The sequence below is a fragment of the Equus quagga genome, chromosome 12 (genome assembly GCF_021613505.1).
Source record: "Equus quagga isolate Etosha38 chromosome 12, UCLA_HA_Equagga_1.0, whole genome shotgun sequence".
NCBI lineage: Eukaryota > Metazoa > Chordata > Mammalia > Perissodactyla > Equidae > Equus > Equus quagga.
Genome location: NC_060278.1, coordinates 88,212,066 through 88,235,757, shown reverse-complemented (window position 1 = coordinate 88,235,757; position 23,692 = coordinate 88,212,066). Strand labels below are relative to the sequence as shown.

The following is a 23,692-nucleotide window of genomic DNA, read 5'->3' as shown; positions in this document are numbered from 1 at the left end:
CCAGAAAGCTCCTCCTCCACCTGTCCTTGGCTAATTCCTTACTGGTCCCTTCAGATCTCACCTTAAATGCCACTCTTACCAGGAAGCCTTTTGGGACTCACCTCCAGGAAAGGCTGGGTGTCCCTCACTCAACTTCCCCACTATAATTAGTGAGGCACTAATTATAATTAGTTACTCATTCTAACTGCTTATTCACTAGACTGTGAGCTCTCTGAGGGCAGGGACTCTGGCTGTCTTATTCATACCCCCTAGACTAGCACAGTGACCTGATTCCACTCATGTTGAGGTGCTCATGATCTCAGCTTTCTCACCCCATGAGGTGCCACAAGCCCAGGGTGTCAGGCAGCCCCTGAGCTCAGCTGGACAGGGCTAAGTCCCCTGGCCCTTACTACCCATGAAGGGACTCACCTGCAGCCTCTGCTGTTCTGAGTCCCGCTCCAGGACAGAGGCTTGTAGGAACATGGCTACCTCCTGCAGACTGCTGACAGTGGCCTTGCTCTGGGCCAAGGACAGTGCCAAGTCCTGAGCCTTCTCCCTCCACTCGATCTCCCTGGCCTCCGTCTGCCTCAGGGCTACTTGTAGTCGATCCAGCTCCTGCTGCAGCCTGGGCCCTAAAGAACCAAATTTTGTAGTGGGCTCCTCCACTGGGGACGCTTTGTGGCTGTGGAGTGAGTCCTTCAGACTCTTCTCTTGCTGAGCCTCCCTCAGCTCCAGGATCTCCTCTTCCTTTTGGGCTAGAATCAGTTGTAGCTCCCTTAGGCTCTCATGAAGGCCCCTTCTCTCTTCCTCTTCTCTCTCCTGCCCCGGATTCTGCTTCTCTTGGATCACATCATCCCCACCCCTCTGGGCCAAAGACTTCTCCAGCAGCTGCATTTGTTTCTTCTGATGTCTCAGCTCTTCATCCCTCTGGGCAAGTACCTGCTGGAGCTGCTGCAGAGCCTCCTGGTGTCGGAGATCGCGGTCCTTGATCTCATCTTCCCGCTTCCTCAGGGACTCCTCCAGCTGCCGGGCTTGTGCCTGGCAGGAGTCCAGGGCAGCCTGCAAGGTGGCAGTGCTGGCCTCCAGGCTGCGGCTCAGTTCTGCCTGCCCAAGGAGATGCTGCTCTTTCTCCTGCAGGGCAGCCTGAGCCTTGCTGAGGGCCTCCTGCAGAGCCTCAGCCAGGCCCTGGGCAGCCTCCTCCCGATGCTGGGAGGACTGGCTATCTGCTCGCAGGGCGTCCAGCTCCTGGTCCCGTTCCTTGAGCATTGCCTCTGCCTGCAGCCAGTTGTCCTGCAGGGCCCTGGCCTCCTCCTCGTGCTTCTGTGCCTGCTCAGCACACTGCTGCTGGAGGGCCAGCAGAGCCTTCTCCTGCTCCTGAGACTCAGCCCTTAGGTCACCCAACACCTCCTCCAGGGCCTGTACCCGCTGTCCCTCCACTGCCAGCTCTTCCTGGAGCCTTCTCACATGGTCCTTGCAGTCCTCAAGCTCTCCCTGGCGCTGTTTTAGTGTCATATGGGCCTGCTCCAGAGCTCTCTGTAGTGTGCTTGTCTTTTCCTTCACATTCTCCTCCTGCCCCTGGGCCTGCCGCTGTTGGTGCTGCAGGGCCTCAAGCTCCTGGTCCCTCTGGGCCAGAGCCCTCTGGGCCTCTTCCAGCTGACCCTGAAGTGACTGCTTTTCCAGCTCCTCCTGTTCCCTGGCTTCCTGCAGGTGCTGCTGCAGGACCACTATCTCCTGCTCTCGCTGGGTTAGGAGTAGGCTGGTCTCCCCCACCTTCCTATGTAGACCCTGGAGCTGCTGCTCTAGCTGGTCCTGGTGCTCCTGAAGTTCCTGGATACGCTCCTGCTGGCATTCCACCTCCTTCTCCTTATCACGCAGGATCAGCTTCAGGTGCTCTAGGCTCCCGCGCTGTGCTTTACTCTGGCCCTTGCCTTCCTCTGCCCGCTCCTGCATCAGCTGTCTCTGAGAGGCCAGCTCCCGGCCTCGCTCTCTCAAGGACAGCTTGATCTGTTCCAGGTCCTCCTCTAGGATCTTGGTCTGCAGCATCCGCTGATCTTCTAGGACCTGAATCCTCTCCTTCTGCAGCAGCATCTCCTGTTCCCTCCTCTCGAGGTCCTGAGTCAGATGCTCTTTCTGTCTCTGCAGTTCCTCAATCTGTTCTCGCTGGGACTTCACCTCTTGGTCCTTCTCCTGGAGCTCTCTTGCCAGAAGGGTGCTGTGGCTCTCAAGCTCATGGATCTGGCTGCTTCGCACCTGCAGCTCCTGGCTCCTTTCCTCTAGGTCCAGTGTAAGGTGGGTCAGAGCCACTTTCTGCATTTCCCTCTGGCCCTCTAGCTCCTCAATTGCCTTTTGCTGGCACTCCATTTTGTGATGATTTTCCTCTAGTTCCAGGGCCAGGCATTCCAGAGTAACCAACTGCTTCTTCAGATCCTGAATCTGTCCTTTCTGGGACTCAATCACCTGAGCCTTCTTCTCAAGTTCTAGAAGCTGATGCTCCAAGATGTTCCTCTGCGTCTCTCGATCCTTCTCGAGCTCTTTGATCTGCTCTCTCTGCACAGTCAGCTTCTGCTCTCGCTCTTGGACGGCCATGGGCAGATGCTCTAAAACAGACCTACACTTCTCTAGCTCCTGAATCTGTTCTTGTTGCAGATCCACCTCTTGGTTCCTCTTCTTTAGGTCCAGAGACAGCACTTCCAAAGCAGCTTTTTGCATTTCCCGTTGCGTCTCCAGTTCCTGGATTTTTCCCTGCAAAGTCTCCACCTCCCCTTCTCTCTCAGAGAGGGTGTGGGCCAGGATAGCCAAATTCTCCTGCAAAGCCTTCCCCTGAGCCACCTTCAGCTCGCCCTGCTCTTGAAGAGCCTGGGCTCTCTCACGCTCGTTCTCCACCTCCTCGTTTTTCAGTTTCAGGGCTGAGCGAGCAGTTTTCAGGTCTTCTTCCAGGACCCCGACAGCACTTGCCTGAGCCCTGGCTTCTGCAACAGATACTTGCAGATGTTCCACCTGGGCTGTCAGGTTCTCCTTTGCTGCCTGAAGTAACTCTCGCTCATTCTGGAAAACAAGATGCAACACCACTTTAGACTACACTTCCCTGATACTGTCACTCCAACATAGGTCCTTCCTTTCCTTACTCTGTGGCACCAGCATTGTCAAGGATTTGGGAAAAAAGAACTGATGTGTTCCACTTGAGCTGACACTGTAAAAGGACATCCCTACCACATCCCAGGGCTCTGCTCTGCCCAGAGGGGAAAGCCTAGTACAAATAAGTCATCCCAGACTCTTGTCCTTCAGGGCAAGGGACAAAAATCTCAACGTCAATTCAGAAAAAGTAACTGAAGGAGGATTCACTGGGGCCTTAATAACGACCCTCAGGAACGTAGGGACAGCCAGAGGAACTGAGACTTGCTGAAGGAAGCTGGGCACTACATATAGATGGGTGTGACCACAGGCTAAGGCGGGCCTGAGAGCTAGAGCCTGGGCCCTGAGGGACCACTCCTGAAGCAACCCCACCCAAAACCATACCACCTTACCTGGGCTTCTATTCCCTGCAGCTCTGCTCGCCGTAGGCGACTCTGTAAGGATGCCACAGTTTCATGCAGTTCCATCAGCTCAGATTCTAGGGAGCTCTGTTTTCTTTCCCACTTGGATTTCTCTTTGGAAAGAGGAGAGGTAGCGGAGCAAGGGCATGGTTGTGGGTGGAGGAAAAGAGGGATGCAGAGGCAGATGGAAGATGGGGAACAGAATCAAAGGGGAAGAAGGCAAGAAGGAGAGAATTACATCCAGTTCCATAGAGACATCACCCATCTGCCAGCTGCTCCCGCTTGTCTAGGCTCCCTGCTGCTTCCAGACTTGTGCCTGTATCGTCTGCCCTGCTCCAGCGCTGCCTGATAATCATCCCAAGACTTCCTCATCCTGATCACATAGGATCCTCAACCCTAGGTTCCAGACAGGGCTGAGTTAGGTGACGTTGGAGGTCCTTTCCAGGCCTCAACTCTCTGATTGTGCAGAGGTTTCTAGAGAGCAGGGCTGCTCTGCGGGCTGCCCCCTATTTTTGCAAAATGCACCAGAACCCAGCTCTGTGTATAGTGTGGCTCTCGGGGAGCCCTCTGGAGGACTTTCAAGAGCAGCCCACTCCCCAGTTGTCTCCTTCTCTTCTGCAGGAGAGCCTAGAGCCTCAAGGCCTCCCCTCTCCTTTCCTTTCCTAGTAGTCACACCCTTTCTGGCCCTCGGCTGTGGCACAGGTACTTTGTCCCCAGATTCTCCCTTCTTGCTGTCTTCCAAACAAGCCCATCATCCTTCTGCTGTCAAAGGCTAATCATTTTGAGGACATAGTTGGAAGTGACAAAAATAAGTAATGTGGATAAATGACAAAAGATACTGAGTTTTATAATCTTCTCATAGTTTTGGTCCTGGGTTGCCAGTTTTTTAATCTGCAGACAAAATGGAAGCCTAGCTAGCAACTTTTCTCCACTCACCAAATCTGTCCCTCCTAATCCCTTCTTCCAGGAAGGCCCCCAAAGGCCATGAAAAGCAGAAAAATAGTTCCTAGGGGTCATCACCCCTTTGGAGATGCCTCTAGGTATCTTCTCAAAGTTGTGGGTAAGCAGTAAAGAGTTGCTCCTAGGCCTGTTCCTGCCCCTTCTGGGCTTCTTGCCTTGCCCCTCTCCTCCCTCCAAATCCCCAAGCTTGCCTTGAGCTTCTCACCTTCCTGGTTCTGGGAGAGCTGTCTCTGCAGATGCCGAAGCTCTGTGTGGACTTGGTTCTTCTCAGCTTCCGTATCAGTGAGACGCTGTTCCAGCTTCTGGGCCTGATCCCTCAGATCATCCTGGGGAAGAAAGGCCATGGTGAAATTCAAGGTCCTCATCTTGCACAAAGTTATCCCATTCCAGGGCCCAAGCGCTCTCCTCTCTCTTAGCTTCTTTTGGGGTCTGCCATCACGGACCTACTCCCAGATTGCTGGGTTATTTATCTGTGAATTTGTGTGCACTGTCTCCCCAAAGTGATGACAGACTCTGCTCCAACTGATTGGAGCCCAGAATCCCCTTTTAACCCATCTGTGTCTTTTGAAACAGAAGTCCTGCTAAAGTCTTAGCCTGGGGTCACCTCTCCTCTCCTCAAACTCCTACTTCAAAGCTTAGCTCAAAGGTCACTTCTTCCTTCCTTCTGACTCTCCCTAAGTCAGAATGAATTGTCCCTTCCTCCTATTATCATCATTTGCATCCATTATTGATCCAATTAATTCTATCGGTTCTGCATTATCTTAGAACACATTTGGTTCCTCAGGCACGTCACGAGCCTTCTTGAGGGCAGAGATCAGGTCTTCTCTTTTTTGTATTCTCAACTCAGAATGGCTGGTAAGTAGGTGGCACTCAGTTTTTATTGACTGATAGGTTCATCGTAGGGTGGAATTTGTGGGACATTTAGTTCAGTCTTAGGTCCAGAATGTTCCTATAAACGGCAACCTCAAATCTCAGTGGTCCCTAATTTGTTGATTTTTTCTTGGAGGTCTTGGCACCAAGAATAATTTATGGCCAGAGGAAAATGATGCAGAACAATATCGCACATCTGTACAGGGCTGTATAATTTACAGGGCTCCCTCAAGTTCTTCACTCATTTAATCCTCACAACCCTGCGAGGCAGGCATGATTTGCCCTATTTTACTAGTGAAAAGGTCCAGGAAACCAAATGCTTTATTTGTGGTTTCCAGAGAGTAAATGATAGAGGTGGAACTTATCCCAACTTGATCTCAGGAATAAAACAGGTCAAACTGCTCCATGAGTCTTTTTCAGGGGAGATGAAGAGTTCAAGGAAGAAGAGCTGAGAAACATACCCGGGCCTGTTGAGTCTTCCACAGGTCCTGGTGAAGCTTGTGAAGGGCAGACGCCACCGCCTCAGCTGAGAGAGCCGTCAGGAGGGGTCCTCTCTTAAAGAGGATCCTAGCTTCATTCTGGTCTGAAAAAGTGAGGAAACACTTCCTGACCTGGCTGCACTATGAAAAGAAATAGCCATACCTCCCCAGACATGGCCTTGGCCTTCCCACTGATCCCTCCTCTCCTCAAAGAACCTCTTCTTAGCAGTTCATTCATCACGTACTTTCTGCACACCTATGTGCCAGGCACTATGATGGGTACTAGGCAATGCCAGCTCTCATTTCTTAGACATTTAATAAGTGGCTGGAACTGTGTGAACTATTTTACTTCTGTAATCTCATTAACTCCTTAGGAAAATCCTGAGAGGTCAGTACTTTTAACATTCTCACTTTATAGTTGAGAAATCAAGCTCAGAGAGGATAGGTGACTTGCCCAAGGACACACATCTAGCAAATGTCAGAGCTGGGGTTCAAACTCTGATGGAATTAATTCCAGAGTCTGGCCTTAGCCTTGATGCAACATTGCCTAAGGAACTGCATTCCCCTTCCTTCTCCCCTGGGAGCTAGGCCTGGCTTTGGCCCAAAGGATTCAGTTCTTGGGTGGCTGCCTTACCTGGCTCAGCACCCAAGAGGGAGGGAGCAGAGTCTCCCCCACCGCTCAGCTCAGGCCTGCTCTCACAAACAGACCCCAGGGCCTGCTGAAGGACAGAATAGAGGCTGGCCAGCTGGGCCTGGGCATGGTGTCCAGGCTGCTGCTCTGCAGCCAGTGCCTCCAGCTGGTTCTCTGTGCTGCGCAGTCGCAGCTGTAGTTGGGCTGCCTTGGCTTCCTGGGCCCACAAGGAAGCTCGCAGCTGCTGCTCTGTTACTTGAGATGCCTCTAGCTCCTCCAGCAGATGTGCTTCCTGGGCTAGAAAGTCAGCCTCCTTTTCCCTCACCTCCTGCTTCAGTAATTCTACCTGCCAGGGAGGAAGTGTAGTCACTTTGAGCAGGGAGTGGCTATCCCTCCTCAGATGTTCCCAGGCCTGACCCGACTCAATCCCTGTGCAAACCTTCATCAGGGCTGGGAGGGTTTCAGGGAGGATTCAGCCCTCCAGCGGTTAGGGAGGATTCTGGAAGGAGCATTACCCTAGATGACTCCTGACACATGGGCCTAGACTATGCAAATAGGCTTTGGCCCTGTTCTCCCTGGCAACTATGCTAGCTCCCTGCAATGATTAGAACTCTGCCTGAAATCCTGACACTGAGCCTAATGACTAGTCACAATAATAATGGCTACCATTTATTGAATGCTCACTGTGTTCCTGACACTTTATATAATCCTATAATGGTTAAGAATTATCATCCTTGTTTTATGGATGAAGAAACAGATGCTCACACAGCCAGGAAGCAGTAGAGCTGGGAGTCAAACCCAGAACTGTCTACCAAGCAGACCTGGGTCCTTATCTGCTGCAGTCTACTGTCTAGCTCTTACTCCCTCACCCTTCCCCTCCCAGTTCCATCTTTCCTCTGTACCCAAGGTCTGGGGTTCTGCTGTGAGCAGACTGAGTTCCTGGAAGCCCTCTAGCTGCTGCCTACCTGATCTGTTCCCCCTGCTGTGTCTTGTCAAGCAGACCAAGCACGCTTGAACCAGGCTTGCATGAGCTCTGCCCCTATGGGCACTACGTTCTGGACTGTCAATTTCCCCAGAAGGGCCGTTTTCAACTCTGAGTCAGGTTCCCAAGCCCCCAGCCTGCCCAGTCTTGGCTTTTCCCTCTTGCCAAGGCTGCTGAAGTCCCAGCATGACTCCAAGCAGTCAGCCCCCCACTCCAAGAGCAGGCTTCTACCAAGGAACTGGGCTCATAGTCAGGGTGGGAAGTACCTGGGCGCTGAGCTCTTTCTGCCTTCCCTGGGCCTCCTGCACGTCCTGGCGCAGGGAGCTCAGCTCTTGTTGTCGAGCAGAGTCAGCCTCTTGTAAAACAAGGAGTCTCTGTTCTTTTTCCACCAGTGACAGAGTCAGGCTAAAGTGAGAGTGGTCAGAAGATTAGGCCATTCTCTCAGGAAATGAAGAACTACCTTCTCATCTGACTGTTATAAACATAGCATTAATAATTAAATAGAAATAGTAATGATAATGATTCTAGTGCAGCAATAAAAGCTACCATTCCTTGAGCACCTACTGAGTGCTCCTACGTATTTCATGCATATGATACCTCATTTCAACTTCACAGTTTATTCTTCTCTGGCAAATTCAAGAAATAGCTATACAATATCTCAAATTCAGCATGCCAAATTCTTCTCATCTCCTCTGCACTTCTCCTCCTCCATCACCCCTACTATGTTCCCTAGCTCAGTGAAGGCACCTCTGTCCACCCAGTGCCCCAACTCAGAAGCCTTTGCCATATCACCCTTTACCCCACCTATATCCAATTGATCACTACATACAATTGACTCCAACTCCCTTATGTCCCTTAAACTCCTTCCTTATTCTCCTTCCCCACTGCCCTACCTTGGTTCAGCTTTAGAATCTCCCATTTGGATGATTGTATCAGCCTCCTAACTTGTCTTCCTGCCTCTAGTTTCATCAACAAAAGGATCTCTCCCTCCTCAAGCTCCTACAGGCACTGAGAATACATGCTGCTCTTCATTCTGAGTGGTCTTGTCTCACTCCTGATGTTTCATGTCATCACTATCCCTTCGAATACATCGTAAGTTGGATTGCGTCGATTTCCCTACCTAAAATCCACAACGGTTTCCTACTAAACCTAAAACAAACTACAAATTCCCGGCTGTGGCCTAAACATCCTGAATAATATGGATTTGTCTAGCTCATGTCACTGTCTCTTCATTCACGGCGCTTTCAGTTTCACCAAACATCCCAAGCTTTGCTTTGCCTCAGGTCCTTTGCATGTGATTTCTATTCCTATTCTAGGGAAGTCTCCTTCACCCCTTTGCACACGTGGCTCCACTTCATCCTTCAGTGATCAGTTTAAATGCAATCTCCTGAGAAAGGCCTTCCCTAACATCTTATCTAAAGTAGATTTCCCCTCTCTCCCTCATTTCTATTTCAGCATCCTGTTTCTTTCCTCCACACCATGTAACATAATTTGCAATAACTTATTTTGGGGATTATTTGATTAATGTCTTCCCCACAAACCAATAACTTCTATTGAGGCAGGGACCATACTGTCTTGTTTATCACTGCATCCCCAGCCCCTGGCATAGTGCTTAGTGCATAATGCATATTCTCTAAATGTTTACTAAATGAATGAAGTGTACGCTTTGAAGACAGGGACCATGTCCTCTCCACACAGCTACCTGAACAGCTGAGAGCTGGAGACATGGGAGGCTAGGTGACCTGAGCAAAGAACTGTCAACCTCACAATGACCACTATAGCCAGAAGGGCAAAAACCAACCCCATGGCCTGTCTAGCCTACCTGGCTTTCTCTCTCTCCAGCTCCTTCTGAATTTGGCTACACTCCTGGGCCTCTCTCAGCTTCTCCTGAACCTCCTGCTCCACCAGCCTTTGGGAGTCATCCTTGGAAACAAGCTGAGTCTTCAAGTCCTCCACCTGGAAGGTTAAGGGCATGAGGACCAAGGGCAGGGGGCCAGTGGTTGGATACTTCTCACCTATGACTTTAGTGTCCTTTAAGTTTACCACAGTCACTGGCGGCCCATTTCCAATGCTCTGGTGTTCCACCAATCCTTCCATGCTGTTCTTCACCACCCCCCACCCTTAATACCATTCAGCCTAGGCATCTGTCTCCCCAGCCTCACTTATGCTATATAGAGGTGGGCACAAATAAAAATCTTGGCTGAATATAACTACACCCAAAGGCAAAGTGATGGGCAGGTGTATAGTGAGTCTATTTTTTTAAAAAAGCTGAACACATCTGATATAGGATTCTGAGAAGGAAAAGCAATCTGATATATAAAATACTGGTTCTATGGGGAGGATGGAAGAACAGCTGACACTGGGGCTGCCCAAGAAAATCTAAGTTCCATGGTCACCACAGAAAGAGATTATTATCTCAGGGCTCTGAGAGGCATGTGCTCAGCTCTGAGCACCCTTCAACTTTCCACTCAGTACTGGGGCCTACCTTTCCCCTCCCAAGCTCAAGCAGCAGGGCTAAGGTTCCCACTGTCCTGCGGGAGGGAGTGGGAGAGCTGGCTATGCTGGCGAAGGGCTGTGGGGCTGGGAGAGAGGAGCAAGGACCTGCTTCTGCAGCTCTATCTTCTCCTGCAGCAGGCTGCTACCCTCTTCCTGGAGGGCAGCAAGGTCATCTCTGTGCTGCTGGGCTGCCTGCTCCAGCTCCCGCTGAGCCTCCCGGAGCTGGGTCTGCAGCATCCCAGTGGTCTCCTGAGAAGGGAGAAGACAGCAGTGAATAGAGGAAAGCTTCCGCTGGGGCCTTGGTCTTGAAATCCACGTCATATCAATACCAGTTTTTAAGTTGGGTTGGCAAAAGCTGAGGCAGGACTCAACAATCCACGGTGTTTCCATGATGCTCTGCTGCCTCAACTCTTTGCCTCCTATTCCCATTCCTCCCTCACAAAGTGTGCTGGCTCACCTGGGATTTCTCAGTCAGAGTCTCTGAGCTGGTAGCAGTCCCTCACTAAGGCCAGTGCAACAGCCTCCTGTTGCATATCCTTACATCTACTTCATGCTACCGCCCCCTAAACACACACACACACACACACACAAACACACACACACACGCTCTGTTCTCCACTCAGCAGCTAAAGTATTTTGTTTTAAAGAGAATAGGATTTTTTAAATGATTTTTAAAAAATGAATGTGTGCTGCTCCAGTGATTTTTTGTGTGTGAGGAAGATTGGCCCTGAGTTAACATCTGTTGCCAATTTGCCTGTTTTCTTTTATCCCCTCTCTCCCCAAAGCCCCAGCACGTAGCTGTACATCCTAGTTGCAAGTCATTCTAGTTCTTCTATGTGGGACACTGGCACAGCATGGCCTGATGAGCAGGGCCAGGTCTGCGTCCAGAATCCAAAGTGGTGAACCCTGGGCTGGTGAAGCGAGGTGCGTGAACTTAACCACTCGGCCATGGGACCAGCCCCTTAAAGTATTTTTAAATACATATATAGATAGATAGACAGATGTCCCACTCTGCTTTTTAAACACCATCCAACAGTTTCCCACTGCCCTTGGAACAAAATACAAGCTCCTACCGTGGCTGGCAAAGGACTCCTGCCCACCTTTCCACTTGCCCCTGAGCTTATCACGCTGGAGCCCTGCTGGTCCTTCTGTCCTTGAACTGTCCAAGCCCTATTCTGTCCCAGGGCCCTTATGATGGCTATTTCCTCTGCCTAAAGTGTTCTTCAAATAGCTGGCTCTTTTCTTTTTTTTAATAGCTTTATTGAGATATAGTTCACATACCATACAATTCACCCATTTTAAAGTATACAATTCAATGGTTTTTAGTATATGCACAGAGTTGTGCAACCATCACCATGATCAATTTTAGAACATTTTCATTATTGCAGAAAGAAACCCTGTACCCTCCCCACTACCCACCCCTCTCCCAACCACTCATCTACTTTCTGTTTCTATAGATTTACCTATTCTGGACATTTCCTGTAAATGGAATTATACACTACATGGCCTCTTGTGACTAGCTTCTTTCACTTAGCATAATGCTTTCAAGGTTCATCCCTTTTGTCCCAACCTTCATATCTCAGCTCAAATGTCATTTTCTCAGTGAGACCCTCTTTTACCACCTTGTCTAAAGTGGTCTCCTTTGAATCATTCTCAGCTGTATCTCCCTATTCCTTTCCTTTACAGCACTTATTACAACTTGTAATCATCTCATTTATTTGTGTCTGCTCTGCCACTAGAACGTAAGCTCTTTGAGGGCAGGGAACATGTCTGCCATGTTTACTGTCCTGCCACTCTTTTATGTTGTCATGTGGCAGCACTTAGCACAACGCCTGGTGCAAGGAATACCAAAGAACTGGTCAATGTTGAAGAGTGACTCAATGCCCCCTTTTCTTCCCTGCCCAGGACTACCATCCATACCTGCTCCTTTAACTTCTGAACCTTCATGTCCTGCCTCAGCCGTTCCAGTTGTTGGCTGGCATCTGTCAGTTCCTTCTGAGTCTGCAGCAGTGTCTCCAGGAGGGACATTCTCTCTTTCTCTGTTTCGAGCTGCATCTGTGGAGGGGCAGGAGGACAAGGGCTTGTTGGATCGGGGTTACCATGCTCACCCACTAGGCCACAAGCACATTCCAGCTGCTCTAGGGCTCTTCCGGTGAATGGGGTTGGGGCTGAGGGCAATGCGAAGCCTGGACCCACTGATTGAGAACCAGGAAGTACAAAGATTGCTGCTGGTTTGCATGCTGACAGGATGTGGTAAACGGCAGCCCTCCCTCAGGAAGTTTGACATACTGCTGGCCCTGCAGCTAATGGTGCTGATCACCCTGCTCACTGGTAGCAAAGCAGGCAGCTAGATTCTGTTCTGGAAGCCCCCCGCTGTACCACTCTTGGGAGTAGAAAAGGAAGTGGTCAAAGGTAGCGGGATCACAGGTTGGATGTGCAGCTCCAGTCCTCCCAGCCTCCCACCTGGCACAGGGCGCTCTCGGCCTCAGCCCGTTCTTCTTCCCTCTGCGTCCGGATGGCCTCGGTTTCTGCCTGCTGCTCCCTCAGCCTCATTTCCAGCTCCATTTTCTCCCTTTCTAGGCTCTCCAGAGCCTTATCTAGCTCCTGCTGGTGCCAAGAGCGCTCTTTCTCCTGGTCATATGAAGGAAACACAGTTAGAACCGAATGGGTGAGTAGAAGAGGCAGGAGGAGAGCTGGGTTAGAATAAGAAGTCTACTGTTCACCAGCTGTGTGATCTTGGACGTCTCTAAGCCTGTTTCCTCATCTGTAAAGGAGGGCTAATAATCCTTGCCTTACCAATCTCGCCAAATTTTATGAGAATCAAATGAGATTTATTAAAAAAAACTCAAATGAAATAATACATGTAAAAGTTCTTTCTCAAGTGCAATTTTCTCTAATATAAGCTATGAATATCTGGTATTTTAAAGCAACCACATCATGGCTGATGGTTGTAATAACGAACAGAGGCAGCAGACTGACTCTCTGCTGCCCACTCTTCTCTGCTGAGGGTGGTGGAGTTAGTCTTCTGAAAAGTCAGGCCAAGCCTAGCTATACTACACAGGCAAGTCTCCTGCATTATACAAGAGCATTAGGATGGGGCATCCTGGTCCTCCCAATGGTGGACCAAAGCCTTCCCTGATCTCCCAGACTAATGCAGCCCTCTACTAGGTTCTCAGGATAGCGGTGAAGGGCTTGGGAGCCAGGGCGCCTGGGTTACAGTCTTTAATCCAACACTACTGGTGTGACCTCAGTCAATTTCTAAACATCTTGGAGGTACTTGCTATACCTAATAACCTTGAAATTCATCTTATGGCTATGTGGGAAAAAGAACACAGAAGACAAAGGGTGGGGAGTCTGATAAGACATTCTCAACTTAAGCTGGACTTCCAAAGGGCTATACCAGGGTCAAGAAACTATGGCACATGGGCCAAATCTGGGCCCACCTCCTGTTGCTGTATGGCCTGTGAGCTACGAATGGTTTTTACATTTTTAATACTTGAAAAGAAGTCAAAAGAATAGTAAGATTTTGTGATATGTGAAAATTATACAAAATTCAAATTTCAGTGTCCACATACAATGTTGTATTGGAACAAGCCATGCTCATTTGTTGACTTTTGCACTACAGCAGCAATCTCTGTGGGACAGAGACTGTAGGGTCCACAAAGCACAGTATGTGACACTTTACAAAAGAACTTGCTTATCCCTGGGCTAGAGTGCCCTCAGTTTAAGGGCAAACTTGAGAGAGAGAGGGAGAAGGAAAGGGGAAGAAAAAGGGAGAGAGAGAAAACAAAACAAAAAGCTCTACAGGAGGGAACAGCAAGGAAATTGGTCTCAGCCTTCACACCGGGCAAAAAAAAAATCTCCCTTGAGAATTCATAACCATAAGCTGGTCTTCATGTGAGTTCAGGGCCTGAATGCGGCCCAAAAAAACTTTACAAATTTTATTTTAAAGTCGTCCTCGGGGCCGGCCCTGTGGCTAAGTGGTTGAGTTCGCGCATTCCGCTTTGGTGGCCCAGGGTTTCGCCGGTTCGGATCCTGGGCACGTACGTGGCACCGCTCATCAAGCCATGCTGAGGTGGTGTCCCACAGGCCACAACTAGGACCCACAACTAACAGTATACAACTGTGTACTGGGGGGCTTTTGGGAGAAGAAGGAAAAATAAAATCTTTAAAAAATAAAAACAAGCAAATAAAGTGGTCCTGGGATGCTGGTCTTTCAGCTTTCTGACAGAAGCAAAAGCAAATTCTCTGAAGAAAAACTCCTTCGTCTCAGACCTAAAAGGATTCCCACAGAAAAGTTTCCAAAGAACATGAGCTCATAGTCAAGTATCAAAAAACACACAGGGATCAAGGCCATGAGTAAGAGCCAATGGAAACAACATATAATGAAGTCGGGCCAAAAAAGATTTTAGTTATTGGAAATTATTAGACAGCATAAAAGCATGTTTTGTATGTTTAAAGAATAAAAGAGGGGAATGAAAATATAAATTAGGGAAAAGAGATTAAAAACCAACCAAGAAGATTTGAAAAAATAACTGACTGGAAGGCCTAGAAATAAAAAGTTAATAAATGAAATTTAAAACTTGGTGAATAGACTATATAACAGATTAAACACAGCCAAAAAGGGAAATTCGTGAATAGAAGAGAGATCTGAAAAAAATCATCCAGAACACAGTATAGAAAGAGAAAAGTCAACATGGAAAATATAAGAGTTAAGATACATGGAGCATAGAGTAAGAAGGTCTGACATATACTTATTCAGAGTCTTCTCAATACCAACCACAGAATAATCAATTTGCTGAGAGAAAATACCTGTCACCCTAGAAATTTATACCTTAATTTTATGTCCAGTCAAACTATCTTTCAAGAATAAAAGTAAAATAGAAATATTTTCAGACAACTACCAATAGACCCTCAAAGGAAGGAAAATAAATCCAAACAGAAAGTCTGATATGCGAGATGGAACAGTGAGCAAAACAATTTGTAAATTTGTCAGTGTATCTAAACAAATATTGACTGCATAAAACAATAATCAAAATTCATAATTTATGCTGCTAAGAAACTAGTTATAACTAAACACATTGAATAAAATAGTATATAAGTCAGGAGGAATGAATGCAGGTAAATGTTCTGAGGTTCTTGCATCATTCAAGAAAAGGGTAAATATACTCATGAACTTGAGATTTTATTAAGTATGTACTTCAAAATGTTAAAGGAAATAATTGAAAATAAAAAAACAGAGTACATATCATCCAAAGTGATAGAAAAAAAGAGGTGAGAAAAGAATACAACTTAGGGGCTGGCCCTGTGGCCGAGTGGTTAAGTTTGCGCACTCCGCTGCAGGCGGCCCAGTGTTTCGTTGGTTCGAATCCTGGGTGCGGACATGGCACTGCTCATCTAAACCACGCTGAGGCAGCGTCCCACATGCCACAACTAGAGGGGCCCACAATGAAGAATATACAACTGTGTACTGGGGGGCTTTGGGGAGAAAAAGGAAAAAATAAAATCTTTAAAAAAAAAAAGAATACAACTTAATCATCCAATTAACTCTCTAAAAGAAGTTAAGAAAGGTGATCTTCCCTCCCCAAAAGACATAGAAAGGGACAAATAGCATAAGATGGTGGAAATAAATCCAAATACACCTATAATCACAATAAAAGCAAATGGACTAAGTTATTTAAGTAAAAGACAAAAGAAACAATTCTGAATTGGGCAAGAATGGGTCCAAGGCATTCCTCTGCTCCCTTGACATCCTGGGGCCAGTTTTAACAATCCTAAATCTCAGGATCCACTCTTAATTCTCTGTACATACTGAAACAACAACAATAATAAGAGCTAACACAAATATAGAGCTTACTATACACCAGGAACTGTTCTTAGTGTTTTTCATATATTAATTCACTTACTAGATAGAAGCTGGATTTTGCACCTTGTGACCAGGCTAGTCCTGTTCAGATTTCACTCTTTCTTATAAGCAGCAATACCTGGACCAGGAGTCAGCAGGGGGACCATTCACTGAAGGGAGGCCATGTCTGTCTCTCCCATCCCCAGCCACATCCATCACTACATACCCATTTCTCCTGGAGTTGGTTCACTTCCTCTTCATGGGCTGACTTCTGTCGCTGCAGGGCAGTCTGTCCCTCTTGCTCAGCTTGGGCCAGCTGTCTGGCTGCTGTATCCCGCTCCTGCTCTGCCTGGCTCCGTTCAGTGTCCAGTTCCAACTTTAGGCACCTCACTTCCCCTAAGATGCCAGGGACAGGATCTGGTCTCTGAGCCTCTGCCCTCCTCCTTTCACCCCTCTTCCTGGACTTCATGAGCAACGCCCATGTCAGAGGCCCTGGCTGCAGAAGGACCTCTAACAGCTTCCCACTGCCTTCCTAGCTTTCAACATCCCCATGGAATGAGTGTGCCCCATCCCAGTTGGGTTCTCACCTTGGATTACTTCCTTGGCTTGAGTGACAGTTTGAAGCTGAACCTCCAGCTGCCCCTTGGTGACCTCTATCAGAGAATTTTGTTGTTGGGCTTCAAACAGACTGTTCTCCAGTAGCTCCTTGGCTGAGCTGTCAGGTTCAGGAATCAGGAAGAGTTCTTACCCATCAAGCCCCTTGCCCTTCATTAAGAGGAGGTGGGTTCTAAGTACTGGCTACCTGGAGAAGTTAGGCGGGCAATTACAAATTCATAACTCATTTAGAACCCATATACTTAGGGCAGGGAACTTAGCTTGGCTGTCCCTTGCCTTGAAAAGCTCTCTCTGCCCTTGGCTGAACTGGGTTTGGGCCCTACCTGAGCCCCAGCAGTTGTTCAGAGAGGTCCTGCCGGTCCCGCTCCACAGCCTGCAGCCGCACCTCTAGAGCCGCCCTCTCCCGGACTAGGGCCTCCTTCTCCTGGACTGCCCGGGCAAGCACTTCTTCCTGTCGCTTTGCCTCCTGATGCAGCTGCTCCAGCTGAGCTGAGGCTGCCTCCTGCTGGTGACGTGCCTGAGGGAAGGAAATTAGTGAGACAGAGCAGAGGCAGGGGCCCCCCAGGGCTGCTATCCCAGGTTAGGGCCACTGGCTCACATCTAATTCAAACTAGGGGGTGTGAAGCAGTGGGGAATCAGTAAAGGATTCTTATAGGAAGTCTTTTAAAAAATTGGGAGATAGGGGCCGGCCCAGTGGCGCAGTGAAGTTCGCACATTCCGCTTCTCAGCGGCCCAGGGTTCGCTGGTTCAGATCCCGGGTGCGGACATGGCGCTGCTTGGCACTCCATGCTGTGGTAGGTGTCCCACATATAAAGTAAGGAAGATGGGCACGGATGTTAGCTCAGGGCCAGTCTTCCTCAGCAAAAAGCGGAAGATTGGCAGCAGATGTTAGCTCAGGGCTAATCTTCCTCAAAAAAAAAAAAAAAAAATTGGGAGATATACCCCAAATTAGTAACACAGGTCATTCCTAGGAAGTAATACTTTTTCACTTTCTAAAACATTTCTATAGTGTTTTAATTTTTTACAATGAGCATATATTATACCTTAATGTGATGGTATCAGTTTTGTCTTCTCACCTCACTAAGTTTCTCTTGAATTTCTTCCTTCTCTTCTTGGATGCTCCTGAGATCTGCCCGCAGCTCAGCCTTGGTCTCCTCTGCTTTCTGCAGCTGAGCCTCCAGGTGAGTGCTCTTGTCCCAAAGGGCTTCCCTGCTCCTCTCCGCCTCTGCCAGGCCCACCTGCAAAGCACTTCTTGCCTGCTCTGCTGCTTCCATTCTGCTGCACACAGACTGGTTCTCTTGTTCTAACTACTGGCCAAAAAGAGAAGGGCATCAAAGATAAATGTTACAGTTTAGAGATGAAATGCTGAGACAGAAATCCAAGTGAGATATGAACTGACTCTCCAAAGATGAACACAAGAGTGCCTATAAGAGAGGGGACTATGCATTCATTTGGTTTAGTGGCTATATTCCAGGTACTAGATGGGTTGATGCTGGGGATAAAGATAAAAAGGCAAAATCCTACTCTCAAAGAATTCAAAATAAGGGAACACAGAACATGTCTGGGGCTCAGGAGAACAGGGTAGTGAAGAAGCTTGTTAAATTTGCAAACTATAGAGGAGATTCTTTGACACCTAGGCTCTTCAGAGATCTTTTTCTGGTGACTGCTGTTATCTCATGCAACAGGACTGGAAACTGAATCTTCCTTCCAGAGGACACAGGCGTCCTTCTTTGCCCTGGTGATTTTACCCTAAAGCCCAAAGGTGGTTCTGCTGTGGGTATCAGAGCAGACTATTTTTAATGGCTATGCCCAGTTCTCATAGTCTTTGCTCTCCTCTGAACTATAAATGTTCCTTTTGCTCATTTCAGGACTACATTTGAGAGTTTATCTGTCTTGGGCATTTAAGGACTCTTCTCTGTCATGGGTGTCAGCTTTGTCTGTCACTGGCTTGCCCTTGGTCAGAGCCCCCCTACCCTGTGGATCAGAGCAATCTTTGCTCACCTGGAGAAGCTGCTGGCTCAGCCCAACTTTGTCTAAGGCCAAAGCCTCATTTAAGGCACTGAGCTTGACAGTTGCAGCCCGAAGATCAGCTACCTCAGCCTTCAGGCTGTTCTCAGAACTCGACAGATCTGCAATGGACTGTTCTGCCTAAAAACAAAGAGGGTTAAAGGGTTTCCTATTTCCAGTTTTCCTGCAACATGAACAGCTCACATCCCCAAAACCTGCTGCTTTCTTTGTAAAGAGATCAGTTAACACTCCATTCTCTCCCTTGCATTCTAAACAAGTTTTCCCTTCATTCATTCATTCATTCATTCATTGAGAAGTAAGAGAGGAGCTCACAGAGAGTGTAAACAATACAACTGTAATGATACCATAGACAATGTAAGCACAAAGTGCTTTCTTTCTCTGGGAACTCAGAGAAAGCACTAATTCAGTTTGGGAGAATCAAAAATACCTGGTAGAAGAGTTGACAATTAAGTTGGGTATTGAGAGATAAGAAACAGTTTGCGGTTAAAGCAGGAGGAGAGAAGCAGTCCAGGCAAAGAGAAAAGTCCATGCAAAGAATTAGAGCCATGAAAGGACGTGGTAAAACTGAGGATGCAATTAGTGCTGGATGGCTGGAGTAAATGTACATGAGGACAGGGATTTGGAGTCAAGAGGAGGCTAGAAACAGTTTAGGGCAGATGGCAAAAGGCTTTGAATGCAGCACCAAGGAGCTGGGAAGCCACTGAATGGTTTTAAGAAAGAGACTGGCATAATCAGATTTATATTTTAGAAAACCATTCTAATTCCAATATAGAGGGCATGTTGGGAGGGAGAGAACCCAGAAGCAGAGACTAGTAATTGAGGCAACAAATATGAGGAGTTGGCTTGCAAGGTGAAGAATGAGGCAGGCTGCATGCCCTTTTCCAGAAACACAACTTCCTAAGCCACCCACCCCACCCAGCCAGTCGGGGGGCAGGCCTGCGCACCCTGGCCAGCGCTGCGGTCACTTCTGTTTGCTCTTGCCTCAGCAACTCCCCTTCCAGGCGACTGGACTCCAGGGCTTCCCGAAGAGTGATCAGCTCACTGAGTGATTCTGATTGTCTGGCTTCCAGGCCCGCCAGCGTCTCCTGACTAAGATGGGAAGGAAAAGGGGCTAGAGAAGTCTTAGGGAGTGGCCACACCCAAAAGGTAACAGGAATATAATTACCTTTGCTATGCAAAAGAACGAAGAAGGTCTCTAAAAACTCATCAGGAAAGATCTCCAAGACATAGTAAGTGAGAAAAGCAAGGTGTAGAACGGTATATGCCGTGTACGACCTTTTATGCAAGAAATTGGGGGGAATAAGAATATATGCATACATTTGCATAAAGCAGCACTGGAAAGATAAACGAGAAATTAATTTAAATGGTTATGTACAGAAGGAAGGGAAATGGGATGGATGAAGCAGAGGGGAGTAAGACTTTGTGTATATCTTTTTAAACAGTTTTGACTTTCAAATCATATAAATATTGGTAAATGTATTATCGATTCAAACAAATTAAATTTAAAAACATATAATTATCTTTGTGGATTGTCTGTTCTTCTCCTTGGTACAGGGGAGACTATTCCTTGCACAAGTCATGATCCTTACAGCAAGATTCCATTATCTGTGCCTACTAGGTGCAAGGAGCCAGGGCACAGGAGAGGGGGATATGCCAAAGTTGAAGACACAGTCCCTGCTTCCAGTTACTGAAGACCTACCATATGCCAGGCTGTGGGCTGGCATTTTGTAAAACACTGCTCTGATCTTCCCAATCACCCTTCAAGGTAAATATTATGACCCCCATTTTACAAATAAAGTAATCTGTCCAAGTGGCAGAGCCATAATTTAAACCAAGGTTTTGCCCAGCTCTAAAGTCCTTGCTTTATCTGACATCATATAGGGGAATTAACAGATTAGCTGAGTCCTTTTACTCTGAAATTCTCTTTCTTGGCCAGCTCACTTCCCATTATTTCCCAGGGTAAGTCCTACCCTTTAGCCAGCCCAGACTACTCTGAACGTGCCATGAACTTCCCTGCCTCCTTTTCTTTGCTAATCTGTTCCTTTAGCCCTTCTCCCACTCTGTACCATCAAAACACGTCAAGGCCCAGCTCAAAGGCTACCCTCTCCTCCCTGAAGCTTTCAATATTAACTATAACTCCCACGCTCCTAAAGGACCTGGCTTGAAGCTCTATTTAGCTCATACTTCATCTGGCCTCACGCTACAGTTAGTTTACTTGTCTGTCTTTCCCATCAGTCTGCAAACTGCTTGAGATTAGGGCCTGTGTCTTATTTATTTCTGCATTCCCCACAGTGCCTCATCCCTCGTGAGTGCTCAGCAAAGCCTGGATGAACTTTCTGTCTTCATCCTTCTGCAGAGGAAAGAGCAGTAAGCTAATCTGAATACACTGTATGCCAGGCTTCAATTTACTCCACTTTCTAGGAGAGGGTAGTCGGGGAGGAGGGTGTGGAATTGAAGGGAAGATCAAGCCCCAGTGAGGAGGGGACTGGTCACACTTACAGGCGCTCCCTCTCACGGACAGCCAGGTGCAGCTCCTCCTGCTGCTCCTCCTTCTCACCCTGAGCAGAGTCCCCCTGCAGCTGCAGCTCCACGTTAGTCCTTCGCAATCGCCATGCCTCCTGTTCCAGAACCTCCAGCTGCTGCTGCAGCTCTTCCCTGGTCTTCTGCAGGAGCTCTCGCTCCCTGGAAGGAGGAGACCAGAGATGAGCAGAAACCTTTGAACCTAAAATCCTTCCTTGAAGCAGATATCACGGAGTCAAAGGAGAGAGGTGTCTGTTTCCTTTAACATCTCATCTTCGCTTTTGAGCAGGAAACTGTTTTTTATCATCACAAAGACCCAAAACGGAGTGAGCAGGAACAAGCAGAACACAAAACAAGGCAGCTCTAAGCAGCCCTGGGTCTCAAGGAGAGCAGGGTCAGCCAATGAGAAACGAGAAACGTGATGCGAGTGGGTAATGGGCAGATGAGGACTGAGCCCAGGGAGGAAGGCGGGCATGAACAGCCCCCTGCTCACTTGCTGAGAGAGTCCACCTCTCCCTGGAGGTCCACGGTCTGCCCTGCCAGAGTGTCCCGCTCTCCAGTGAGCTTCTGTAGCCGCTGTCTCAAGGCCTCACCCTCTTCCTCCCACTGATTGTGTTGCTGCTGTAAGAAGCTCACAGCTTCCTGACAGCCTGAAAGCTGCTGCCTTAGGTCCTGCGGAGGGAGGGTAAGAGAAGTGAGATGGTGAACAAGAGGGCAGGGCAAAGGAGGGACGTAAGAGCCTGAAAGTAGGGCTTGGCAAGGGGTAAGGGGTTGGTGCAAAAACAGTAAGCTAAGAATAGAGATGTAACCAGTCAAGAAGACAGAGGACCAGAGATTACTGGGCTTCTGTGGCTCCCAGAGTCTTAGAGCTCATCATCATCAAATGTACAGTGGTTGGGAGGGATGGTAAGTGTGGTTGGGACCCTGAGAACAGGGGAACACTTACCCATACTCCCCCAGGGCTCTGGTTGCCAGTCTTTGCGTGGTGATATGCAAAGACCGCGTGCAAAGGGAAGTGTGCCTCTGGCACAGGGAATGTGCCAGTTACCCACAAGTACAACTGGGCAGCACAGATTCTAATGGGCACTTTGGGGTGCTAATAAAACCCCTCATGACTAGTTCACCAAAGTGAAAGAGGCAGTCAAGGCTAGGAGGGTACCTGGGGCACAAATCAGTCTAGATACCCACCCTCGTGGCTGAGGAGAAATGCTGGGGTTCTCACCTGCACAGCCTGGCGTCTCCGAGTCAGCACTGAACGCACCAGAGTAAGAGCCTTGTCTGGGTCCCGGGAGTCAAACTGGGAGGAGAAGCCACTAGAGTCCAGCTCCAAGGAGTTCTCACGACCAGAGCCTTGGACCATATTGTCCCCTTCTTCCACCATGGCCTGAAACCCAACACAGCAGGGTCACCACCCTACTGACCAAGGCCTAGAGTCCATACAGAGGACTTACACTACAGCCTGGACAAACCTGATGTTTTCCTTCTCAGGCACTCTCCCTGGGGGTGGGAAGAGCACATCTAAGAGCAAAAAAGGTTAGTTCCTGCAAGTCTTCACCTTTGGCCACGCAAACTTAGAACCAGCAACAAGGCTAGAGCACCCCCTGAGGTAACAATAAATGAAGAAATGAAGGAAGAATAGGCTATTGAGGTAACAAACACCAGAATCCAGCCACAGGCCTGAGAATTGCAGCTGGCAATAAGAAAGAGGGCCTGTCCCAGCAGGCAGTGCTAGCACATGAATGGCTAGCTACTGCTTAGGGTTCCAGCCATGAAATACACTCAGAGAACTCATCTTCACCAGACCCTAAGCCCAAACACCTCAGACAGTGGAAATCTAGGCATGACTGAGGACACGGAGGCCTCAGGAGAGGAGTGAGGCATACCCTGGTTACCATGACCAGGAGGCTTACCAGTACCTGGGTTATATCCTTGATCACCTGCTGTAAAGACAGCTTCTCCTCTTGGGCATTCCTACTAAGAGATGCCTCATGTTCCATTAATTCTGCATGATTTGTCTCCTGAACAGGGAACAAAATAGAGTCTGTGAGCCAAACTCAGAAGAGAATTTATCACTCCAGCCCCCAAATCAACCAGAGTCTCATTCTGTCTATTCTGTCAACACCACTTTTTTTCCTGACCACATGTGTAGGCTAATATTGTTCTAGGACTCTGAAGACAAGGCGATAGGGTGATTAAGAGTTCTGATGAAAATGATTAAGAGCTCCAAATTAGACTGCCTAGATTGGAGTTCTTGCTCTATCACTTACTATCTTGGTAACCTTAGGCAAGTGCTTCTTTGAGCTTCTTTCTCTTTAAAATAGGAATTAACAGCAACTACTTCACAGGTTTGTTTTGAGGCCTAACTGAAAAAAATGCATGTAAATTACTCCACAATAGTGTCTGGCACAAAGTATATGCTCAATAAATGTGAGCTGTCATTGGATGGAGGATGGCTGCTGTCTTTGAAGAGCAAACTGATGCTTGAGACCTAAGGCTGAAGCAGGGAATCCTCTAGCCCCAAAGCTAGCAATAAACTCGAAGACTCAAGATTTCCCCTCTTCCTTCCTATCATGTTGTGTTAGTGAAGGCCTGAAGACACAGACCTGCTACTCTGCTTTATTTGGCCTATAAAAAATTTGAACCAACATTTATAAAGTGACATTTTCATGAAAACCTGAACTTCTGGCTTCTCTTAAAAAGTTAACAAATGGGCCATACCCAGCCTGCATTCAAATATGGTAACAATGCACTGAA

General features: G+C 48.1%; 1 protein-coding gene across 8 annotated transcripts in view; it reads right to left on the bottom strand.

Annotated features, from left to right (window-relative positions):
* The window catches only part of CEP250 (centrosomal protein 250), a 43,097-nt gene that overhangs the window by 5,853 nt on the left and 13,552 nt on the right, over nt 1-23,692 (bottom strand). For 7 of the 8 annotated variants that reach the window (XM_046678863.1, XM_046678864.1, XM_046678867.1 and 4 more), the window contains 20 exons: nt 22,849-22,956; nt 22,161-22,322; nt 21,432-21,610; nt 20,918-21,100; nt 19,363-19,507; nt 18,392-18,538; nt 17,467-17,697; nt 16,714-16,907; nt 16,363-16,490; nt 16,002-16,171; nt 12,394-12,561; nt 11,851-11,985; nt 10,036-10,179; nt 9,257-9,390; nt 7,701-7,839; nt 6,456-6,798; nt 5,804-5,925; nt 4,678-4,798; nt 3,504-3,625; nt 409-3,024 (listed from right to left, as the gene is read on the bottom strand). In XM_046678863.1, the coding sequence (XP_046534819.1) occupies nt 409-3,024; nt 3,504-3,625; nt 4,678-4,798; nt 5,804-5,925; nt 6,456-6,798; nt 7,701-7,839; nt 9,257-9,390; nt 10,036-10,179; nt 11,851-11,985; nt 12,394-12,561; nt 16,002-16,171; nt 16,363-16,490; nt 16,714-16,907; nt 17,467-17,697; nt 18,392-18,538; nt 19,363-19,507; nt 20,918-21,100; nt 21,432-21,610; nt 22,161-22,322; nt 22,849-22,956 (5,691 nt within the window). The remainder of the gene's footprint in view (nt 1-408; nt 3,025-3,503; nt 3,626-4,677; nt 4,799-5,803; nt 5,926-6,455; nt 6,799-7,700; nt 7,840-9,256; nt 9,391-10,035; nt 10,180-11,850; nt 11,986-12,393; nt 12,562-16,001; nt 16,172-16,362; nt 16,491-16,713; nt 16,908-17,466; nt 17,698-18,391; nt 18,539-19,362; nt 19,508-20,917; nt 21,101-21,431; nt 21,611-22,160; nt 22,323-22,848; nt 22,957-23,692) is intronic. The other variant, XM_046678866.1, reaches the window with a different exon arrangement.